A 24,867-nucleotide genomic window follows, 5' to 3' on the forward strand; every position below is an offset into this window, starting at 1 on the left:
TTACTTAGGGACCTTAGATTTATGATGGTATCCCACTAAATTAACCATAATCATATCATCTCACTCTAAACAGTAGAAATATAAAAAAAATTCTATCAGAAATGTTTTACTTCCCATCCAAACAGGGCCTAACTTAAAACACACATCATTTTCGAAAAATGCACATTACCTTGGAAAACGCATACGACCCTGAGGAAGCAAAACCACAACTCTTGTCTGAAACATGCATCACCCATTTATAATCAAGAAAAATTACAATTCCTACAAAAAAAGATATTTCTGGATGACAAATACAATAACAGACAGTGTGAGGCAGCTCTTTCTAATGCAACGTTAATATGTTGAGATTTACGAACATATTTCTTTAAAAGCAGAGATTAGGGATTTTGCTTGGCAATTAGGGTCCCATGTCAGCAAAACTCTTTGTTTGGTTGCCAATATAGCATTGAAATCCTTGGAAACTACAAGGGATGCCTCCTAGTTAATCATTGCATGTCTGATGATGTGTCACCCTGGTCCCCTCCCTATAATATCAAACCCCCAAACCAAAAAAAAAGAAGTGAAATCTTGGTTATTGTAAGAGATGTTCCTGGAATGAAAAGATGCTGTGTGTGGATGCAACAAAAGAACAGCTATGCAGAAATATATAAGGACAACCCAAGCACCAAAACCTAGTTGGAAATAAACATATTCATCCACACGCAAGTTATTAACAAGTAACCTAGAAGGTCTAGACCCATGGAAAATAAAGCTTAGTTCAGCTTAATTCAACAAGGCATCATGAAAGGTTGCCAAATCTTTCCAAAAGAAAATAAGGGGAAATGAAAATGAAAGGCTACAAAAAGGTTCCAAATTCCAGTTCCTTCCATCACTAATGCACCTGCAAAATTGACAATTTTCTTTAATGAGCACGTCTTATGTACTTGTGGCTTGTGGGATCTAATAGACCCTACACATTTAAACATCAAATATACAATATGGTACACAATTTAAGAAAAAGTTGGCACTATCAAACCAAAGAACCTGTCCAACAGATGCCAACTACGACAACAGCAACAGTGAAGCGAAATTTCAAGGCTATGAAAGCTCCAATAGAACAAACAGACAAAAAGATTCATATGCAATTCAAGCTCACGATTGATAACCCAATTACACAATTCAGAATGATAAATGCAACAAATACCCAATGAATCCATAGCTGAAAAAACATTAGAGTTTCTCTCATTTAAAAAGAATTCAAATAAATGTATAATTATTTAATGGGAATAGATTTTGCGCCCCAGGCTATTCAAATTATTTTTGAATACACACCAAAGGGGATAAGACGTCCCCAAGAGAATATCCAGCAGAAAAAACCCCAGAAACCCAAATTATGACAGTCATGACAAATTTCAAACATAGACCTCTATTTTCCATTATAATGCATGCTTATTTCCAACGACCAATTGATTTGGCACTTGTGGAAGGAAAGAAATAACTGCATTTTCAAAGATCAAAAAAGTGACTGGGGAATAATAGCCTTTGATGTCAAAGCAGATATTATAGCTCGGAGCGGCAGTGGGAAGGACGGACCAAGTTATGGCAGTTAGGGGAGATCTTAAGGAACTGGAAAATTATAATTTTTGAGAGCAAGAAGAAGCAGATAATCGCGCCAAGGAGGAATCCTACACCTCCCAGTTGGATTAAACTGAATTTCAATGGTAGCTCTAAAGGGAATCTGGGACGAGCAGGGTTTGTTCAGTAATTATAGTGGATCTACTTTACTCACGTACTCCGGTCCAGCGAACTTTTGTGACTCAAATGAAGCGGAAGCTCGCGCTTTATTATGGGGGCTGAGGTGGTTTGCAAAGCATGGTAGGGGTCGATTAATTATTGAAGGAGACTTGTCTAACGACATACATGGGCTTCTAACAAGGCCATTGGTCCCTGGGTGCTAGCGGACATTGTGGCAGAAATCAGGGATCATGTGGCCTTGGTATCTCCCAAATTTCAGCATATGCGAAGATCCGCTAATGAGGAAGCTGAAAAATTAGCAAAAGATGAGCGGATAGAGAGGATCTGCTCATAGGCCAGGAGATTCGTGAACTGGAGACGAGTGAAGAATAGGGGTTCAAGCCTTATTTCTCGAATATGCTTTTAGGGTGATGTAAAGATACTACTCCAGTGGGACACCTTGTCACTTTCATGAATTAAACGTTACCGTATCGATAAAAACGTCATCTTTCAACAACAACAAAAAATTCCAATGATCAATTGCTCTGTTTTTCCCCATGCTAATGTTTGAGAAGTCAGCTTCAATGACTAAAGGATCGTTCATAAATTTGCATAACATCTCAATACCCCAAAAGGGCGCTTGCTTCCGCCTCGTTGGAGTCTGTTGGACCTGAGAATGTAAGTAACGTGTGTCCATTTGAATCCTGGAATAGGCCACCACAATACCACGTCCCGGATTACCTTTGTAGCTTTCATCAAAATTGAGCTTTACCCATCGGGGAGGCTGCCATCCTGGAGAAGCTTGATCTCCAAACCTTTTCTTTAATAATAGTGTTCCAATTTCTGAGTATATCTTCCATACAATACTTACAGAAAGTCTTGCCCTTCCTTCCCCCATAGGATGATATTAATTTTGTTATCTAATATTATCAATTCCCATCGCCTCTTCTTTCCTTAAAATGTGATTATTCCTCTCTGTCCACATAAGCCAAATCATTGCATAAGGTGCCAAGCTCCAAAGAACTTGTCCCGCTTTTCCAAATGATCATCCACACCAATGAAAGATGGTGTTCTTGATTGATCTTTGCAAAACCCAATAAAGTCCGGAACCTTTGTTAATGGACTGTCATAGCCAATGAGTGAAGGAGCAATGTACCATTAGGTTATCCAATTACTCTTCCTCCTTACATATGATACACCAGCTGGCAAAGTGAAGCTTTCTTTTTCTGAGACAATCATATGTGTTGATTTTCTTTTTCGCCATCGTCCAAGCAAAAGCCGTTATCCAAGGAGAAACAATTTTGCAAAGCCCTGAGAAGCGAGTGTCTATCTTGTCCTCCCTAATCAATCTATGGAAAAAGAGCGAACAGAAAATGAACCATGAGTACAGGGGTCCACACTCTCTGGTCAGGTAGATTGGGCGAGCAGTAAAAGGAACTAAGGAGACCTAGTAAGGAGGAGAAGGCTTTCTATTTCATTGTCCTTTAGGTTTCGCCTAAGCCTAATGACCCAATCCAGACCCGCACTCCCCCCACCTTTCAATGTAGTCGCACAGTCTGCCCCTTTATTGGTAGCTAAAAGGTACAGGTTCAGAAATACATACCACAACTGAGACTCACCAATCCAGAGATCTACCAAGAATCTAGTGCTCTCTCCCTTCTCCACTCTAAAAATAGTAAGGACTAGTATGAGCACAAATATTAAAGTTAAACATAGAGAAGAGAAGGAAGATGAAGTCTGAAACAATATTATTCATTCATTAATTTTGAAATACCAATAACTTTTATCGTGGTTAAATGTGACCAATTCGTCTGTTCTCAGTAGGAAGAGAATAATCAAGTTTGCCTTTTGCAAATGAGGCATTGCTTCAACTTTGAAGTTGGGAGATGAAGATAAGGTTCTGAAACTTGACTTAAAGGAGGTCTATAACGGAATGAGGAGGATCTTTAGGTTAAAGTAACAAACATGGTGTTTATTGAGGGCTTGTAAAGTTCCATGTTTCCACCAAATGCTTCTTCCAGGGACTTGACCCCTTTACCATGGGAACCCTCAGAGAAACATCAGCTTGAATTTTCTGGATCCATCAGCTATGGGATTTCATATCTTACAGCAGTAGAAGTAAGTTGAAGACATCATATTTATTTAAGCTTCTCTTGCTCAACACTCTTGCCTCATTTTATAATCAATATTTTGAGCTTGTTTGAGGTTGAGTTAGTCTAAGAAAAGTTTTCTTCGTGGGACTAAATAATATCAATGACCCTTCGATGGAGAACATGGCTAGATGGTTGGGTGGAAGGTGGGGACTTGGCTTTTAAGACACCGAACTTATCCCTCAAACAAGTTGTTTTGAATGATCAAGACAGGAATCTGATGAGGGAAACATAAAAATAATGGAAAATAAGGTACCCTCATGGAATGCGAAATTATTAACAAGAATAGAAAGATACTCTAACAAAGCCTTCCTCACCCCATATCCCTGTAGTTTTTACAAGATTTTGACTATGGAAAAAAGCTTTACTACGGTGATTCAAGGGAATTTCTTATGGAATTGGCATAAGAAAGATTAAGGGATCATTTGGAAGCCTAGGAAGTCTCTGAACCTAATGAGCAACGACACTTGAATCCTTCATTTTGTTTTGAGCATCTTGTCCACCCTTCCCTCTTCTATGATTTTAAACTTCAGCCAACATGTCAATTTCAGCCGACATGTGTTGACTTCCGTGAGGACCAAAGTCCAAAGGTTGATTCCTTGCTATGCACCCACATAACCGAAAAACCCCATATGTCTAGGAAATAATAAAGCCCATCCCATTAATAAGATGAGTAGCTTGAAAGGTAAAGAAATGGCACAATCATTAGTTTTCAAAATATATGAAATATCTATGTCTAGAATGAACCTTACAGTTACAGACATGCACAGTAGTGCATGTCACAAGATGTTTGATCTTGTTAGAGCATTGTGGATGTTTGCCTTATGTGATAGTTTATAGGAGTGTATTTGTGCCCATTCAAGCAGTCCAGATCGGAAGTATGGGGAGACCAAAGTCCAGATCGAAACCGAAGTCTGATTCGTTGCCACCCTACAAGAGACCTGACACATACCATCTTTGAAAGTAAAACAAACCATGCCATTCTGTAAAAGAAACTTAGAAACCCAGAATATTATAAACTAAAACTTACTTTTCCCAATAACAATATGGAAAGCAATATTACACAACTTGAACTCAGACCAGAACTCAGCCAAGGTAAAAGGGAGTCGACTCAAGCAATTCGAAGGTCAACTTTCATTAACTCAGGCAAGTCAAAGAAGTTTTGATCGACTTAAACTCAGACTCAGGTGAGAAATCAGCCAATGATGTTGCAGGGAGCTTTTAAGCAGTAATGAAAAGAGATCTCTTCTTTTCCTCAATTTGAACGCGTATAAATTCTAGCCAAGCATTTAATGAAAATAAATTCTACAATATAATACTAAGTTACTAACCAACAATATGACTTCGGCACAAAATATTTCACACAGCTTGCACAATTGATGGCAAGGTTGCAACATGGTTATTGACAACAGAAATTGTGAGAAAGTAGTTTCAGAGGATGACGTAAATAAGCTACAACTGAGCACACAAAAGCATCCTCACCCCTACAACTTGTCTTGGTTCGAGAAAGAAAATGTGGTAATGGCTTCTAGACATTACTTAGTTTCTTTTTCTAATAGCAATAAGTATAAAGACCAAGGATGGTGTGATGAGAGATTATTGTCATCTTCTAGTTGGTAGATCATGCAATTTATTTTCCATATTCACTACTGCTATGGGAGAATTTGGAGCTGTCTTTGAATTGACAGGTAAGGGTGGGATAAAGCACACTATTGTGGTTGAGATAATCCAACCCTAGTTGATGATTTCAGTGATGATTTGCCACCCGGTTTGCCACCAATGCAGAAAATTCAGAACCATGTAGATTTGTTGCCCAGAGCACTCTAAGGAGCATGAAGAGTTCAAATAATCCAAGTTATGAGTACCCAATTGTTCAAAGAGGCAGAAAATTGTACAGGAGTTACATGGAGGAGGTCATATTGCGCAAAATAAGACACTTCATTTGGTGCCTAAGGATTATTTTTGGCCTTGATGAGGTAGGATATTTTCAAATTTGTGGACCGTTGTCATACTTGCCAAGTTTCAAAAGGGACAACAAGAATTATCACAAGGAGATCATTGTGTTTATGGACATTCCAATCAGTGCAGCCACATTCAGGATGTTGGATCGAAGTGTCCTTTGGAATTGATTCAAGGTTCTCATGATGCACTAGGTCCTTCCTCCATGGGAACCTATAAAACGCTGAGATGGTTGCAAAACCATGACCATTGCCCATTGGTTTCATGGACAACAACTAAGATTAGAAACACCACTGATTTTTTATTTTTTTTGGGGGGGGCATAGGGTATCCCCACCCCACTTTGTAGGGCGGGACTAGGCCCTAGGGATGATAGAAACACCACTGTTGAAACGCTTTTGTGACATTATCTCTACACCTAATGTTATGCCTCTTTACTGTGACTGTAAAAAAAAAATTCATAATATCCTTCTCGCATAGAGTTGATGGGAGTTATATCTTCTTTGTGTTCAGAGATGATTCTTGTATTTTTATTTGTTCCATTCTAGAGTCCCCATGGGCAATGAATAATTTTCTTTGCCAGCCTGTGGGGTGTGTGATGTTATAAAAAAACATGAGGATTTGTTGCAGTACATTCCAAAATAACTCTCCTAGCTAGAAGTAATCTTTGAGAAGTGATCAATGAAGTAACTAAACCTCTTGCGAAAGAAGACCCATTTCCCAGAAGCAACGAAAACCCTAATTCTTTGTCATCCCATGAGATCTAGTTCAGGAAAACCAAATCCAAATATATAATAAAAAAAAGGAAACCCTCTTTCCACTCAATCAATAAAACCCTAGTATCTCAATCTAAAACATTCTCTTGCGAAGAAGACCCATTTCCCAGAAGCAACGAAAACCATAATTCTTCGTCATTCCGCAGATCTAGTTCATGAAAACCAAAACCGAAAATAAAATAACAAAGAAAACCCTTTCCCCACAATCAATAAAACCCTAGTTACTCAATCTAAAACATTAAACAGATGAAACAGAAGAGCCTTTAACATTCCGACTTCTCATAAGATAATAGATCATAAAAATCGATTCAATAGCACACAAACAAAAGCGAATCAAACGAAGAGATTGAAAAAAGATACGAAACGCGCAAAGGGGTCCCACCTTGGAAGAAGGGAATACCTTATTTTCTTCCTTTGGTATTCTGATTATCAATGAGAATGAGAATCAGAGGAAGAATAGAACTTATTGTATGCGGCTTCACCGACGAGGTAGATTCCGAAGGCGACGATGGCGATTCCGAGGCCGGGAGTGGCGTGCTTCAGCTGGTTGCCCAGCATCGGATGCTTACGCCATTCATCTCTCCTCTTGAAAAACTCTCCAGTCGGACCCAATGGCTTCTTTGCCATTGCTGCAATTTCCCCTTTTTCTTCTTCGAGGGTTTGAGGGAGAGGATGAGGGTTTGGGATGTTCCAGCTGTAGACAGAGGTGAGTTTTTATAAGGAACGATACAACTCTCTCTCAAAAATGACTAAAATGTGCCTATTGTGTTGATCGTAGATTGCCTCGTTAAATTCAATACGTGCGAGGGTATTTTGGTCATTCGAAGTACTGAACAAATTTTTAGGCTCCGTGTGGATGCCAATTGCAAGTCTAGATTTCACGTAATCTTCAAGGCTCCGTTCACTTGTTTTCTAGGGAAAGTAAAGGAAAGGAATCTGACGTGGCAGAAAGGAAAGGAAAAGAAATTGTGCAAGAAAAGAAATCTTGTGCCTGTTCACTTGCGCAAAAAAAATCTGAGAAATCCAGAGAAAAGGTTTCCTAAGTCTGTTCACTTGCCAAGTAAACTGTATTGGGAAAACTAAACAGAAAAGTCACACTAAACCATATTTCATAGTCTGACATACTTACATGCCTACAAATTGAAAAGTATAAACAGAAACACTACAATAAAACATAATTGGAAGGAGAACTCGTCACAAAAGCCATTTCATAGTCTGTTCACTTGTACAACACCCATCCACCCACAACCAAGCCATTATATTAGAACCCAACAACCAAGCCACCCACAAAAATGTACAACACCCATCCAAGAACTGAAACCAAAATCAGTGAATTAACCCCAAAATCTGCAACCCCATTGCAAATACCCCAAAAAATCCGAACCCAAATGTAGAAAAAGACAAAAAAAAAAACTTCAAAACCAGTTAAATAACCCATAATCTACAACTCCATTGCAAAAACTCCAAAAAATCCTAACCCTAGTGTACAAGAACACCCAAAAAAATTCAGAAACAATGAAAAACACCCAAAATCTGAAACCACCTTGCAAAAACCCAAAAAAATCAGAACCGTACCAACAAATAGATGTTTTTAAGTTAAAACCACAAAGAAAATATGTGTAAAAACTCATTTTCAGGTGATGAAACCAAAAATCAAAGTATGTTTTTTTCAGGTGATGAAACCAAAAACCAAAAACTCATTTTTTCCTAATACCCACCCAATAACTGAAACCAAAATGCAAGGGAAACCATAGATCTGAATCACTTGAACTTCCAAACCCTAGATCCCAAACCTTAGATCCTAACTGTGTGAAAAAAATCCCAAACAATAACAATCGAAACCCTAAACCCTTTGCAACAGTTTTAGAAGAAACAAAAAGAGGGAAAAATGAGAACTACAGTTAACAAAAATAACATCAATGGTGAAAATCAGAAAGAGAGAGAGAGAGAGAGAGAGAGAGAGAGAGAGAGAGGCGTGGGGGTTTTCGTACCTTGCCGGAGAGGAGTCTCAGAGGAGCCGAAGAAGATGCCCATGTTGCCGGAGAAGATCGCTTTGTGCAAAAAGAAAACCCTAAAAAAATTAGAAACGAGGAAGAAGGAGGAGTGGAGAGAGAGAGAGAGAGAGAGAGAGAGAGAGAGAGAGAGAGAGAGAGAGTGAGAGGTACCTTGTTGGGGAGGAGCCGGAAAGCTCGCTGGAGAAGATGCCGGAGTGGGTTTCTTCTCGCGTGGTTTTTCCTCTCTTGTTTTTTTTGCCTCGAGAGGGTAGAGGAAATAAACCCGACTGTTGGTTTCTCGCTCGGGAAACGAAAGCAAATCTTGCCAATTTGGTCGGATTCCAAATCCCGTGAGCACTAGAAAATGCTATTTTCCACGTAATTATTTTTGTTTTCCACGTGACTAATTCCGCTTTCTCGGAAAAGCAAGAGAACACTGCGAAAATGACATTCTCGGGAAAATAGGCGGGTTTTTCCTTTCTCGCGCTCACGCGGGACAGCAAGTGAACACTGCCCAAGAGAACAAGAATGGAAAGAGAAAGTGAGCCGAGGAGGACCATTACAAGAGAACACGAAACACAAAAACAGAAAAGGATAAATACAACTCTCACGGACGAAGGAAGTTAAACCACTCTAAACTCATACGACTAACCCCTCCAGCCAACAAGTCGGCTTCCCCATTAGCCAATCGCCGCACACGATCGAAAACTATAGCAGAGCCCGAGATTAGATCTTCTATTTCATCAAAAATAGAGGAAAATCTCCAAGGGGGACCACCGCCCCTTTCAACCAACGAATCACATTAAGTGAATCCCCCCTCCACAATGGATCGATCCATACTTTCTTTAACAAGTCTTTTAATGCCGTAATATACCGCCTTCACTTCGGCCTCTGACGCTTCACAAATCCCGAGAGGAACGGAATAATCCCACACCACATTACTACAATCATCACGACACAAAACGCCAACTCCACCCGGTCCCTGGTTTTCAAGACTCGAACCATCAAAGTTCAATTCGAGAATCCCAATGGGCGGCGCCTCCCACCTCTAAACAATTTGAAGCCCCCCTCCCTACTGAAGCAAACTTCCCTCCACTCCTCCCATACTTTACGGTGCTTGGTTGCCAATGTAGCATTAAAATCCCTAACAGCTACTAGACAAGATATGACAGTAATAATTGCTTGTCTAGGGTTGTGGCATCACTAAGGTTTTTATATTTTGTACCTATTGATATAGCATACCATTATTACACTTAAGATTTTAGTTTATGCATTTTTGCTGTTCCAGTTTCAATTTCAATAGAAAGGGAAACGTAAAACATTTTGGTTGTTTCGTATTAGTTTAGTTTAGGTGGATTTATTACTATTTGAAAGAGTCCTTATCTTCCCTGGCCCAACATCCTCTTGTGTATTTCTGACTCTCTTTTTAAAGTGAGCAGGTGGCCAAGGAAGAAAAAAGGGGGGAATATATCATTTACCTTTTAAAAAAATAGTTAATAGAGGTAGCAAGTAGCGACGTATACACGTGAATAATTTTTTAATGATTTAATATAGTAGGGTCGGTGTGCACATGGTATCCCACGTTTTTCTGCTAGACCTAGGTCGAACAAAAAATTACTAGCAAAACGAACAGGCTGAACATTTCTCGAAATCGCTTTTGATAAGATCATCGGATGCAACAAGAGAGAATGGACAGCCAAGATAAAGCCACGTGTACTGACGAGAAGAAAAAAAAAAAAAAAAAATTCCAATCCAGATTCTCTCCGACGGGAATATTGTCCTTATATGTCCCCCCTAGGGCGGGGTTTGCACGATAAAATCCAGGTCCCCTTCCTGCGCACGTTAGTAACTACCATTATACTTCTCCACCTGCTCTTCTTATCTATATATAGAGTTGTTAAGACAGAGAGTTGGAGATTTAAATTCACCGATTTTTACTGATTTAATCCATGGCGCTTCGATTCGACACCTGTCTCCGTTCGCCTCTCGTCAATCTACATTCCACCAGAAAATCCGACGGATTTCTTCCATTACTCGCAAATTTAAAACATTCTGCTTGCCCAATTCCTCGATTTTACAGTGAAATCCCAGGCAAGAAGAAGAAAGCACAAACTCATCTATTGGAAAGGAAAACTAAATCGAATTTTTAGGTCAGATTTCGTTATGTTTCTTTCTTCTACAGGTCGTAAAATTGAATTCTGGAGAAAGGGGAGAAACTGTTTTACTACAATCAGTTGCTCTGCAAAATCAAACCAGGTATGAAAATGGAAAAAAATAAAATAAAAAATGTCGATGCAATCGCACGCGTGCGTTTGATCATGGAGGTTCTTTTGATTGATAATGTATTTAATTTTGGTTTAAAAAGATAAAATTTGTTCATTTATTTATTTATTTTGATGGCAGATTGTTAAAGAGAAGAGCGTGTCTGTCGTTCTATTGGCAGGCGGAAAGGGGAAACGCATGGGGGTGATAACTCTTACTTTCTCTCTTTCTCTCTTTCTCTCTTTTTGTTCCATAAAACTTGCTGGGATCAGTGACTCACCGACTCAGCAAAATAAAAGCAAAAAGAAGAATAAAGAAAAGGCGATGATATTGGCACTACCATGTTTTAATAATTGCACATACCCAGCTTGTCTTTTCCTTTTTTAAACAGCTTGTTAGAGCTTTTTGGGAAATGTAATAGCATTTGACAGCTGTTTAAAAAAGAAAAGACAAGATGGGTTGGTGCAATTATTGAAACATGGTAGTGCCAACATCAGTACCCTTTATTAATGTTGTTGTTGTTATTATTTTTACTACTACTACTACCACCACCATCACTGCTATTCATACTGTTACTGTCGTTGCCTTGGCTGATTTGGCTGATTTAAAGAAAATAATGGGTAAAAACATTACAGAGAAAATAAAAATAACTCATGTGCAGGATATCTCCTTGGGGTTATGCACTGTTATGTTGACACAAAAAGCCTATGTAAAAGTTTTGTAGGGTCAAAAAAGGTATCACCTCTGAGTTGAATACTTCTTTAAAATCCAAGAATAGACTTTCAAAACCATATCAAAACTCTTGTGACTAATTTCTAAAAATTTGAATCGACTTTTTACGGTTTTTCAAATGACTAAAATGCCTTAATTAAACATTTATTTCTTATTCTTCTACATAAAAAACCAAGGCATAAAGTTTTTTTTCTTGAAACAAATTAATAAAATACTAACTTTAATAATTTTTAGGCTGTTCTGCCACCATCACGACTAACTGCGCCGCCTAAAAATCAGCCTTTAACATTTTTGTGAAGGGATGGGATTAAAAAACATGTTTTTATTGAGAGTAATATCAGCCCTTCACAGGAATGTGAAAGGCTGATTTATGGGTACAACAATTAGTCACGACGGAGGGGAAACTATGTCTATAATTTTAAAATAAGTATAAACACGTGATGTATTATGAGAGACTCTTTGTTGCCACCATCAATGTAATGAACAGTGTTGGGTTCATTGCCACCATCATCCATCTTTCCCATATATAGTGGTCTCTTGTTGATGTGAAGCGTACAATATAAGTGTCCTGCTGAAGTTCCTAAGCATTCAACTGGTTTCCCTCTTGGTTAAAAAGAAGAAATGGGCATTGACCCACATTCAGAGGCAAAGTCTAAATGATCAATATTCAACAAGTGAAGATTGGACTTCTCACATTCAATGTGGGTCACTAATAGTCACAAATATCTCTGATTTTTTTAAGGGAAATGATAAATGCGCCCCTTTTCATTACATGGGACAGCCAATTGCAGTGTACGTGGCAATCAAATCCGTTGAAACCTTCCCATGTGAAGTACAACAGACCCTTTGCAGTCATAGATACACTGCAGCTGGGGTGTTCCAAGCAATGAAAAGGGGCGGATATATCACTTCCCTTTTTTAAAATATCACTATATTTTGTCTTTTTTGCATAAAACGGCAAAATCCTGAAATTTTTTTGAGTTTCTGAAAAATCATGGAAATATCTTATTCCCTATCGCAAAAATATCTTGAAAACATTGTGATATATTCATGATATTACTTGTTGTCCTAATTTTGTTCTCAAGTTATATATTTTGATATATTTTAAATAATTTAATTTCCCTAAATTTTCCCGATATAAACTCAAAAGTAACAAAAGAAATTACAATATCTCGTGATACACCATCTCCAAAAAAAAATTGAGACAAATATTTGTGATTATGTAATCATTATATTTTGAACATCTATTTAATGGCCACTGTTGGATAATTGAAGGGTATCTTTTTTGGTACCATGGCCTGTGTGGTAGGGCCCCATCGTAATGGACAATTTGGATAAATCTATCATGCGACTACTTGTACATTGTAAAAGATGATACGGGGATCTGGTTTGAGTGAGTCATGATTTTGGTTAATAAGGGTATCTAGAATTGGTCTTAATATGGTTTATATGTATACCAGCTTTCTTTTAATCATCTGCTAGATAATGATATTTGTCTGTTTTTGCAATAGGCAAATATGCCAAAGCAGTATCTTCCACTCTTAGGGCAACCGATTGCTTTGTATAGGTACATGATATTTTATTATATGCATCCAAATTTGGTTTTGCTCGTCTTCTTTCTTTTTGTATACGTTAATGTGTGCTCTGTAAATGGATCTTCACTATTCCCTTGCAGTTTCTTCACTTTCTCTCACATGGTTGAAGTGAAGGAAATCGTTGTAGTATGTGATCCATCCTACAGGGACATATTTGAAGGTTTGCACGTCTCAGGATCCCTTATCTGATGCAACATGATATATATTGTTGCTTACATGTTATTCTGAGCTTTCTATTGTACATAAATTTCCTAGGTTGGTTTGGTTGTTTCAATGCTTACCTATCTATGCAGCTACATTAACAAAGATAATCTAATTTTGAAAATGTATGTGTCAATTTGACATCTCAGGTACCCATATCGAACATGAATATTTGGGAAAAAACTTGAATTTATCTTATTAATTTCTTTGTTGGTATTGTTTAAGGGACTTATAATCTATCTTGGTTCATATTCGCGTTACTAAACTAACATGTACTCATATCGAACATGGAATTGCATGAACATGTCAGATGACAAATTTTCCGTGGTCTGCGTGTATGATACCTCTGACCAACCTGCCTGCATCTAAGTTACATAGGAAGGTGATCATGTGGAAGTAGTTGGTTAGTTGGACAATTTACTTATATATCGATATTTGAGTGCGGGGTTGGTCATACTGGTTCTTAGATTGCATTTCTAGTGGTTTCTAGATTTCCTTTCTTCTGCGATTGTTTTGGGTAAACCATCGTTGTTGTTATTCATATCGGTTTCATGAATGTCTTGTAATGGAACACATGTGGCTTCAGTCCTTTTGATTTGTTCGTGTACTCCCGTGGACATTACAACCAAATCATGTTTTATGTTCCCAGACACCAGCAAGGAAATCCACGTAGATCTCAAATTTGCATTGCCTGGGAAGGAGAGACAAGATTCTGTGTTCAATGGACTTCAGGTGCATGCGCAATGTTTATTGTGAGGTTGCTAATGGCAGATCTCTTCTCCTGTTAATTCCAGTTGCATTGATTTTATATTGTTGACTTTTCTGTACTTTTCTTTATGTACTTTTTCATTTCATCCATAAACCACTCATGAGATATTTAGATGACTTAAGATGGATGCTCTAGCTCTTTTATCCTCTTCAGTTTTAGACCATTTTTAGTTAAAAATCACGGTTTTCCTTGTGACGCTGTTACTAAAGGGCCTTTTTTGTGAAAGCTGTTGTTATGATACGTTCCAGCCAACTTATTGTTGTTGCATTGACTTATAATTGTTAATTCAGATGATCCTCCTGACTGAAATGGAGTAGCTACGTCCAGATATTATATTTATATCCTGTTTTATTTTGGTGAAATCATTTTTTGAAAGATATTTTACCTCTTTGTCCTTGTCTACACATTTGCTTGACCACTACCCTCTTTTTATGGTATATCAGTCTGCCATACGTTCCAGTTGCTTGTAAATTGTAACTATGATCTAAGTTGTGGAGAAAAGCAGTATCTGGTGAATTGGTACATTGAATTAATGGTAAAGAATTTTAGATGGAAATGAAGTACTATGGGTTTGATAGACTAGATTACAGAGGATATGTTAGATACATGTTTGACTTCTATGAATTCTTGATTCTGATTCTATTAGTTCATTAAGTTGTACGTCAAAACACTCAGTGTTGACTCAATTTCAAACATTCACTTAAAAATGTGAATAATCACATTCAAAAAGTCTTGTTCTCAATACAATGATCCCTTGAAACCATACTAGTTCTCTAGCAACTAGGCAACAAATGCTGCTTACGTTGGAACAATCAGCTTCATAATTCCAATGGTTTTAATGAGCACCAAGTCAACAGATTTGGAATGGCCTGATGCTTCCAATCTCAGATATGCTTCTTCAATTAGAGTTTCTCACAACTGCAAAGTACTATAGCAATCAAGCAGGACTTTGGTGCTAGGAACAATTATTGTGGCTTCTTTATCTCTTATTCCCCACTGAAGAAATCAGCAAAGTTCACTTTGGGATCTCTCTAATAAAAATGGGAGAGCATCATTCCATCTTTTCTATAGTTTTATCATTGTGAAATTTGCAAACAAACAAATCACATTTGCTTCTCTCTTAGTCTTACCCTTCTGAAAGCTTTTCTTGTCTGGAACTCATAACCAAGTGCCACTTTCAACCTTTTTAAATCCAGTAATAATTATTAAACACTCATTGTAGGCTGATCTACTTGCATAGCACTGATTCCCCCACAACATGAGAAATTGTCAGCACGAGGAGATGGGGGGGGGGGGTGTGTGTGATAAGACACCCTAATTTTCCAAGAGTCCAGGATGGCTCTTAGCTTGTTATAGGGCTAGAATGGGAAGTCTGAGATCAGCTCTAGACCATGACATGTATATCACATGACAAATTCTAAAGGCCATTATCTATAAGTATAGAATAGGGTTGATGCTTATTCTAGTTACAATACAATGGGTCGGTCTCATAGATGACACCATGTTAGGAAGGGGAACTTATGTTTGCGGTATGGATTTGACTAGATGGGTATGTTGGGGAAGATGCTAGTTTGACCCAGAATAGCAAATGTTCTTCTGAAAGATCCCTTGACATTTATGCTATCATCTTTGTAGATATATTTATCAATTCAATTGGGTTCCATGATTCACTAGTGAATAATAATAGTGCTCACTTGTTGTACTTTTTTCCCCATGCATATTATAAAATGCTTGTTAAGGTTTTGCAAATTTTTTTTAAAGCGCCCATTTGGAAAAAAATTATTTTCGAAACTTGCAAAAATTGATTCACATAATTTCTATAAGCTGATGTGTATTGGGGCGGACTTGGAGCCCTAAGCAATTGTCTCACATTGGACTAAAGTAGGTTTACTTTGGTGTGTAACATGCTGGTTTATGGCAGGCTAGAGGTAGGATGTTTTGTGTTAGTTTAGATGGAAATTCAATATGACTTTCTTGACCCGATTAGGAGCATCTTGTGCCTATTTACTTTAACTTTTTCTATCTTGAATACATTTATTCTATGATAAGGAAAAAATAACATTTCACCTTTCAGAAAAAAAAAGAAGGAAAAAATAACATGAATATCAGTATTATTATTTTTAATAAAATAATGTCTTTTATTATTATATACATTTCTGCTATGCTAAGAAAAAAACAAAATATTATTAATTTTAATAAAATAATGTCTTCCATAATAATAATAATAAAACCCTTTTCAGTTAAAGATGGAAATTATTTTTAATTTTAATAAAATAATGTCTTCCATAATAATAATAATAAAACCCTTTTCAGTTAAAGATGGAAATTTCAAGCATAAAACTTACAAAAGTCTGTATTCATAGGAAGTTATACATTTGTACAGACAAATGATCTGGAGTAGTTTATCATATTTTTGAATATACATTCCTTATTTTCTGGTCTGGATGCTACAAATTTTAATAAAATAACGTCTTCCATAATAATAATAATAATAATAAAACCCTTTTCAGTTAAAGATGTAAATTTCAAGCATAAAACTTACAAAAGTCTGTATTCATAGGAAGTTATTCATTTGTACAGACAAATGATCTGGAGTAGTTTATCATAGTTTGAATATACATTCCTTATTTTCTGGTCTGGATGCTACAAACCAAAAATGTTATTGTTTCCTCACTTAGCTCAAATATTTGGAACATTTGCTATGCAATAGATAGTTATGTCTGTAAGTATGTGTGATTGTTTATCTTCATGGATTGTGTTTTGATGTTGATACAATTAATTATTCGCATCACTACATTTATGTTAATAGTGCATGTATGCATTTGTCTATAATATGTATTCATATAGTTGAAAACTAATTTTCATAACTTCACAGGAAATTGATGGAGGATCCGAACTCACATGTATCCATGATTCAGCAAGGCCTCTCGTATCACCTGGAGATATAAAAAAGGTTTGACCCTAGAGTAACCTAGTACTCATACCATTGGTATCTTTTTTTGGTAGGTAAGCTGGGATCGAACCTCCGACCTCTAGGCTGAAGAACAAAGCCTTGACCATTGAGCTAGAGGCTCAATCCCTGACCAACATATCCTTGTGTTTTTTTGGTAGGCATGCTGGGATTGAACATCCAACCTTAAGGATGAAGAACAAAGCCTTGACCATTGAGCTAGAGGCTCAATCCCAAAGAATCTAAATAGATACTATTATTATCTTGCTAATAACTTAAATCGTTTTGTTACATGAAACCTGCAAATCTTTATATTTCTCTGGAATCTTTAGATTTGTATCAATAGTTTAAAAGTTCATGTTAGGATTTTCTGATGTAGTTTAGATCAGCAATGAGGAAATAATTAGATATCTGAATATGACAAGTTTGGGATGAAATAAAAGTCAAGAATCTTGGATTTCTCCATTGGAGAGTTTTAAAATACAAGTTTCTATTTGTTGGAATATGTTTAAAGGATACGGAACTACAATAGAGAGATGTACATAATGGACAGAACAACATGCATGGTTTCATTTATTAAATATTCAATTCTTTTCAACATTCATGTCTAAACATTTAATCATTGATCCATCCTTAATGATATTTTGACCCTTAAATTATAAATAAGATGAAGTTGGCTTTGACAGTTTAAATATCTTTTTCATTAGTATTCTTGTATTTTGCAGTGACACTATTTTGGAATTTTAGCATTGATGTTACGTTTTGCTTTGAATAGATCTTTCTCTTGAAAATAAGGGCTATGCTACTTTGCTGGGTTTCCGAAAAAAATAAACTACATCCTGGAGCAGAATTCCGGATTTCCCTATTTATTTTTGTGGGGTGACTAGAAATCAAATATCAGATTTTGTGTAAGTTTACGGTGAAATCCTGATAGAATAAACCTATTTTACTCACGTTTTTTTGTGGGGGTGACTAGAAATCAAACATCAGATTTTGTGTATTTAAATTGTCCAAGACAAATATTTTCATTTCTTTTCATGGATGAAAGCAAGTATTTATCAGAACTTTCAATATTTGGCCAATCTTGGCACAGTTAGTTGGTAGTCTCATTCAGCTCAACATCACGTATCTAGATTCAGCGTACAGTTCTTATGTTCTGGTTTCTCTTCTTTTATTTTTGAGACTTCCTATGGTCTTCTCATGCCATTTTTATCATTCATAAAACCATCCAAGTCTGGTGCACGACTTGAGTTTCATGATATTTTGGTCTATGGAACAAGTAAACTTCGTTTTTCTTTTATTTATGTTAAATAACAAATTTATAGCTAAATAGAAGAAAGCACGGCTACAAGAAAAGGAAAGCTTGTCAAATACATAAAACCAGTGTAAACACTTCTTTTCCTAGAGTTTGCATTTCCCTTCAATTTTTTTAAGTGTAATCATCCCAGGGCAATGCGGATGTCCGTACAGAACCGTATCCTACATTTTCAGTTTTTTTTTTTATAGTATCATGGATATTTTGTTTATGCATTTGTTGTATATATCTATTTTTTGTTGATATATTTTTATTTATTTTAATAATGAAATTCATATCATGATATACTTCTATTATTACATAACTGTTGGACCTTCCCTCATCGTATTCAACTTTCAGTGTCTATACTTGTTGATTATTTCTTCCCATGCCGTTACAGTGAAAATGCAAGATGCGGACCATTCCATTGATTCTCTGTGTAATGGATGAATATTCAACCATGTTTTATTGTTTCACATATATTGCCGGAATAGAAGTACTTAAAATACCGTAGTTACTCTGAAGAGCACGGCCTTGACCAATTTCCAAGGAAAAGTGCAAACAGATAGAGTTGTTATTTTGGAAAACTGTCAATCCTTGACCTCTTTGCTCAATGCAATATTGAAGGAATCAAATTTGTCTTTGTTATTCCCTGAGGGTATTTTATTCATCCGCTATTAATCATATCAAAATAATTATATTTATATAACTGATATCCTATTGAAGCTTAGGTGAATCTGTGATCTACTTAATATGATGTCTGTGCATGAAAAAATATGTATTAAATGGTTTTGGCATCCTGTTATCATGTAGACAACAGCCATCATTTGGGTGGTTTGCATTGTTTGTCTCTTGGTAATCTTTCCTGTTAGTATCTTGAAAACACCTTTCAGTTGCATCTAGAGTAGTTCCATTTTATTTATAAAGTTGATATAAAAAATAGGATTGGTACTGTATTATGCTTAAATTTTTTTTATTGATCAGTGCTTCATAATCAAGGTTTTAAATTTCGGTTTCGGTCCGCACGGAAACAGAAACATTTCGGTTTCAGTTGGAAATTTTGGTGGAAATCTTGTAAAATCACAGAAACGTATGGAAACATATGCTAATGATGAAATTTTAAGATGAAATTTTGGGAAATGCTAGATAAGCACAAATGCATACTTATAAATTATCACATAAGCAAGAACGCCATCCATAATGGCTTAATCACATCAAACACCTAGTGACTTGCATTGTCACACTTGTCCGGAATAGGAAAGTCAATAAAGAAGTACAATATAATGAATTGTAAGAAAGTATAATCACCAGTCATCTCTCCATATCGATTTGACATCTCATGCATAAGATACGGTTATTTTGTTGTTCAGTTCAATGATGCTATCTAGTACCTACCAACTGTCATTCTCTACATTAATGAAATGAAATGCAAAGTAAAATGGCTTACAAAAAACAGTTTCTGTAGTCAAAGACTCATCATTTTTATGATGCTTTCATCTCTCCATATCGATCTGACATTCAATGCATAAGATACGGTTATTTTGCTGTGCAGTTCAATGATGCTACCTACCAACTGTCATTCTATACATTAATGAAATGAAATGAAATGCAAAGTAAAATGGCCTACAAAAAACATTTTCTCTTTCTATGTTTAGTCAAAGACTCATCATTTTTATGATGCTTAGGTTTTGAAATTTGAAATTCCTCTGACTCTTTGCATTGAAATGAAAAGTGGGTCCATCGTCTTTTCAACTAGGATGGACCCACATAGCATGTTGACAATGATGAAAAATCTTAAATGTTCTTCTACCTTTGCAATTGGTATTGGCACCATTATTTGCTCTATTTACATCCAAATGAAAATCTATCTAAAAAACTTTGGTTTCGAGAAAAAACAAATTTATATAATGTAAATCGGAGCATCTTTCCATTTTTTTTGTTGTTTCAACCATTTTGGTTGAATAATGGGAATTTAGGGAATTTCAGTCGAAATTTCGAATTTCAGTCGAAATTTCGATGAAAATAATGAAGTGGAAGGAATTCATTGAGAATTCGTTTTAGTGGGGATGGAAACCAAAATATTTCAGTCATTTCATGTTGGTTTCGTTGGAAATTTTAAAACTATGTCCTTACTATAAAAATTTATTCTGGACAATTACTTCAAAAGATCTCAACTGTTCTTGTTCATTTCTAGGTTCTTAATGATGGTTGGCGAAATGGTGCTGCAGTGCTTGGTGTTCCCGTAAAGGCTACAATCAAAGAGGTGCATATTTAATTGGTGAAAAGTTGCTTCTTATTCATACATGATGGAATCAATATATGGGATCTGCTACGGTCCATCGCAAAAGGCATTTCGCTGAACGTCTGTTGCATGAGAGAGCATCCACATAGGCTCACTTTCCAACGGATTTTGTCTTTATTCATGAGGTAGCTGCTCTCTCATGCAACAGATTGGCGGAGGGCATGATTCTGGAGGGCTCTATTGTCTGGATAGTTTTATATTAGGGATGTTATTGATGGGTATACTTGTTAATGAATAACGCGAGGATGATTCTCCTTAGTTTATCACTAAACGTTTCCCAAAAATATTTGTATTCTTCTTCATATTTGCTCCTCTTCTTCTCTCAGGGTAATACCATATTCTAACATGGTATCAAGGAATCTGATCCATTGATTAGTACCCTTTCCTCTTCTCTTCTCCCATGCCAATCATTCAAATTTCTTTTTTATTTCTTTGTAACACATGTAATAGAGGACTGATTTACAAGCTTATTTAGGTCGTTTGGTTCAAGCTTTAAACGACATGCATGTATTTATGCAAGTTGCATTATTCTAATCAGCTAAGATTTATCTCTTGGTTTGGAGGATGAATCCTGTAAACCTTACTCATCGTGTTCTCTGTTATGCAGGCAGACAGTGAGTCTTTTGTTGTACGAACACTGGATAGGAAAACACTCTGGGAAATGCAAACTCCACAGGTTATCAATGCTAACACTTCACTTGGTTTTAATTTGAGGGGTTCTCTTATATTGGATATATTTTGTAAGTGATTTGTGAAGCTGCTATATGCATATTTTGTCATGCAGGTTATCAAGCCTGTGTTGCTTAGGAACGGTTTTAAGCTTGTCCAAAGGTATTCAATACTCCATTTTACGATCACATTGGCTTATTCTTTGAAATTGAAGATGATTAAATTGTTTTAGTGAATCAGGACAAAACAAGCATCTGTGTACTGTTAATGAACATTTTTGGAGAACAGTTTCCGGTTAAGTTTTTACTTAGTCACACACCCATAAAAATTACATTGGTAAAATGATTATCAAATAAGTGAAAACATCGAAAGTTGCAGCATCAGACAGTTTGGCATGGTTATCCGGGAAATTAGTTCTGATCTCTTCATTACTGCAGTGCTGTTGAGTTTTGTAGGTGGCCCACCAATAGCAGTATATAATAGGCAAAATGATTCATTACTACTGTCTGATTATTGGTTGATTTCACCTTCCCATCTTATGCATACAGAAACAAAAGTTTCATGAAGCATTCAAGTGACGGTTTTGTTTTATTTTACATTGATAAGCAAAGCTTCTTCCATACTATACAAAATTAGAAGTGGTTGTCTTGCCGTTTCCTTCAACTAAATAATACACCCATGGAGAACACAAGAGTACTTTTCCAATCTGTCTCTAAGCCACTCACACACTCCTTTCTTGCTACTAACTAATATGAAGAGGCCCACCTAAGAAAAGGACAATGTAATGGTCTCGTAATGTAACAGTCTGAGCTTTGGGAGATCAGTCCATATCATTGGAGAGATATATGTATTTCTCTTTAGTTGGTACTTTTTAATTTTTGGTTATGCTCTTTAGTTGGTTAATCAACCTGTTACTTTACCTTTATGAGCAATCTGGGGAGTATATTTTGTTGGCAACTCTAATATAGAAGTAATCCTCCAATTTGACAGTGAAGCAATGCCCTCAATCACTCCATAGGTTTCTAGAATGCAAACTGCATGATACTAAGATCACATCCTAGGGTCCCTGTCAAATCTGTAGCACTTTTTACATTGGTTGGCATAGCAGAATGCCGCTGTCCAATCATCATGGAGCTCTCTCCATAGCTAAAATCACGCTGATTACATTTGCTACCTATTTGCTCAGATTCAGTGGACGACGCTTTTGTTAGAGTATATACACCATAGTGTTGCAGGGTTTCTCTATGTATATTTTCTCTTTTATAGGAGAAAATGAAATTGTAGTTCGAACTTTCACTAAGAAAACTGTATGTCACACACATTCATAAACCCTTTCACTACTTAGGAGCATCATTTTCAACACAAAACACAGCTACTGAGCAACAAACAGGCACAAAGAGTAGCGAAAAGTTCAGAAAAGAAATGTATCTAACACCACATACCACATACTACACTGGTCAAACCTACAAAACTCAACAAGACAGATGCTAAACCCAGACTGATGTTTGTCCCTTCACTCTGGGCATTATTGAAGAAAGAAAAAGATAGGTACAAAACCATAGAAGGAACACTTACAAGCACCTGATCTATTATGCAGAAATGGTCTTGAAGTCACAGATGATGTTTCCATCGTGGAGCATCTTAACCATCCTGTCTACATCACAGAAGGATCTTATACGAACATCAAGGTATTAAAATCTCTACTTTCGGGCTGGTTTTAAGTTAAAAATGTTATGAAAGGCGACATCAAGCACTACATTCTACTGGTTGGAGCATATTTTCTGACTCTCACACACCGTAGTTCAAAGCTATAACTCCTGCCTTTCTTGCAGGTTACAACCCCTGATGATTTGTTACTTGCGGAGAGGATATTGAACGCAAGTGCAGGTGAGCCTTGAAAGTAAATTTGTTGTGTTTTTTAAATTTTTGCTTGAAATTTTGTTAACTATTTGGCGGGGAAAAAGAAAAGAAAAGAAAAAGGAGATCTCTTTCTGCTTTTTCAATGTCAGTATGTCATGAAAGAATTATGGGTTCTGTGTTTGGCAATTAGAGTTGAATTGATGTTTGGCTTGTGGAATGCATTTCTAATCATACCAAGCTGAACAGTGAGTGATGTTGCTCTTGTCACTGTAATGGCTTTTTAGTCCCAGTCAATTAAAAGTCTTCAAATTTTCCGGTGTATCAGTCTCGGCTGATATTGTGGGGTTTCCAGGAACTGATGCAAATCCTAAGTGGCCATTTGGATACGCGGATTTTAGAATCTAGGATTATAAAATCCCAGATTTTAGCTTGAAATTTGTGTTTGGATACCTAAAGCTTGGATTTTATAATCCCCAACCCATAAGAAAACCAGGCTTTGGAAATCTCTCGCAACCTGAGATTTTTAAATCCGGGATTCGGAAAAAAAAAGAAGGCTGGTCTCCTTTCTCGCTCGACTCCAAGCTCAGTTTTCTCACTCTCATGATGCCTAATGGCCCAGCTATTCATAATTCTCTCTCTCTCTCTCTCTCTCTCTCTCTCTCTCTCTCTCAACCATGGAAATTACAGTAACTTATCCAAATACCTTATTTTAAAAGGGGGTGCGGTTCGTGAGCTAGAGCTCGGCCTGTGCTAGAGCTGAAAATACCCCATCTCCCATAGTAGTTTTACTCATCCAACCCATCCATTTTATACGACCTGACATAGATAGGATGTTCTTAAGAAACCATCTCCATACCATAGTCCTAACCATTCGATCTACATGACCATAATTTGTAGCCATCCATTTTAAACCATTCGATCTACATGACCATAATTTGTAGCCATCCATTTTAAACCTCGACAGATCATAACCATAACCATAAACTACAAAATGTCTGGACTCAAATAAGTCAAACAACCATGGCACATATGGTTTGTGAGCTCTAGCTCAGCCTGAGCTAGAGCTAACAAACCATATATCTATTTTAAAATCCTAGATTGAATAATCAAGCTTTCTTCAATCTTAAAATGACGTTATCTGAACGCCCCTGAGATCATGAAATCCGCACAATTTATATGATTACGCATTTGTATCCACACGTGCGCGGGGAAAGACAGCAGAGAGCTATCTAACCTTTTATAGACTTTATTTAGGCAGCTGATATCCGCACACCCATTTTTTGGTAATGGCACTAGGCACTTTGTTTTACACTATGATTCATTAGATGCTATTGAGTGTTGTAAGAGCTGTTAAGAGCAAATAAATGGCGATGGATAGTTGTGATAAATGGGACGACTCACTTTGTTTTACACTGCCGAGAGCTTTTGGGGGATTGTAATAGCATTCGACAGCTTGTTAAAACATGTAAAATAAGGCGAGTTCATCTCATTATCAAAACATGGTTGGGCAGATCGATATCACACAGGACGGCCAGTGCACGAGGCTCCCGCCATTGCGGCAGTTATCAGTCCCCTAAAATAATGTACACTTCTCTGATTTAATGTTGATAGCATCATGAGTATTGTAACAGCTGTTAAAAGC

The 24,867-nt window shown here is 36.7% G+C and overlaps 2 protein-coding genes across 3 annotated transcripts; one reads left to right on the forward strand and one right to left on the reverse strand.

Annotated features, from left to right (window-relative positions):
- Positions 1-647: 647 nt before the first annotated feature.
- LOC143857886 (NADH dehydrogenase [ubiquinone] 1 beta subcomplex subunit 3-B-like) lies at positions 648-7,335 on the reverse strand. 2 transcript variants are annotated; one of them, XM_077368414.1, is made up of 2 exons: positions 6,980-7,335; positions 648-880 (listed from the first exon to the last, which is right to left on the reverse strand). In XM_077368414.1, the coding sequence occupies exon 1, from the start codon at positions 7,222-7,224 to the stop codon at positions 7,027-7,029; it is 198 nt and encodes a 65-aa protein (XP_077224529.1). In that variant the 5' UTR covers positions 7,225-7,335; the 3' UTR covers positions 648-880; positions 6,980-7,026. The 2 variants fall into 2 exon arrangements, with proteins under 2 accessions (XP_077224529.1, XP_077224527.1); XM_077368412.1 differs by having other exon boundaries at positions 6,998-7,330.
- Positions 7,336-10,421: 3,086 nt separating this feature from the next.
- On the forward strand, positions 10,422-23,549 carry ISPD (Nucleotide-diphospho-sugar transferases superfamily protein). The gene is made up of 12 exons (XM_077368203.1): positions 10,422-10,682; positions 10,774-10,847; positions 10,995-11,057; positions 13,097-13,152; positions 13,261-13,340; positions 14,031-14,113; positions 17,026-17,103; positions 20,589-20,657; positions 21,304-21,372; positions 21,481-21,527; positions 22,963-23,053; positions 23,198-23,549. Exons 1-12 carry the CDS (start codon positions 10,541-10,543, stop codon positions 23,261-23,263), a joined length of 918 nt encoding a protein of 305 aa, XP_077224318.1. The 5' UTR covers positions 10,422-10,540; the 3' UTR covers positions 23,264-23,549.
- Positions 23,550-24,867: the final 1,318 nt, after the last annotated feature.

The sequence above is a fragment of the Tasmannia lanceolata genome, unplaced genomic scaffold (assembly GCF_043159265.1).
Source record: "Tasmannia lanceolata isolate RefF3 unplaced genomic scaffold, GAP_Taslan_0.1 ptg000025l, whole genome shotgun sequence".
NCBI classification, from domain to species: domain Eukaryota; kingdom Viridiplantae; phylum Streptophyta; class Magnoliopsida; order Canellales; family Winteraceae; genus Tasmannia; species Tasmannia lanceolata.

Excerpts from the sequence above, each read along its gene's own strand:
- LOC143857886 (XM_077368414.1), bottom strand. The coding sequence starts at position 7,224 with ATGGCAAAGAAGCCATTGGGTCCGACTGGAGAGTTTTTCAAGAGGAGA.
- ISPD (XM_077368203.1), top strand. The coding sequence starts at position 10,541 with ATGGCGCTTCGATTCGACACCTGTCTCCGTTCGCCTCTCGTCAATCTA. Across the intron at positions 10,683-10,773 it reads ATTTTACAGTGAAATCCCAG|GTCGTAAAATTGAATTCTGG; the intron begins GCAAGAAGAAGA and ends TTTCTTCTACAG. Across the intron at positions 13,341-14,030 it reads CTACAGGGACATATTTGAAG|ACACCAGCAAGGAAATCCAC; the intron begins GTTTGCACGTCT and ends TTATGTTCCCAG.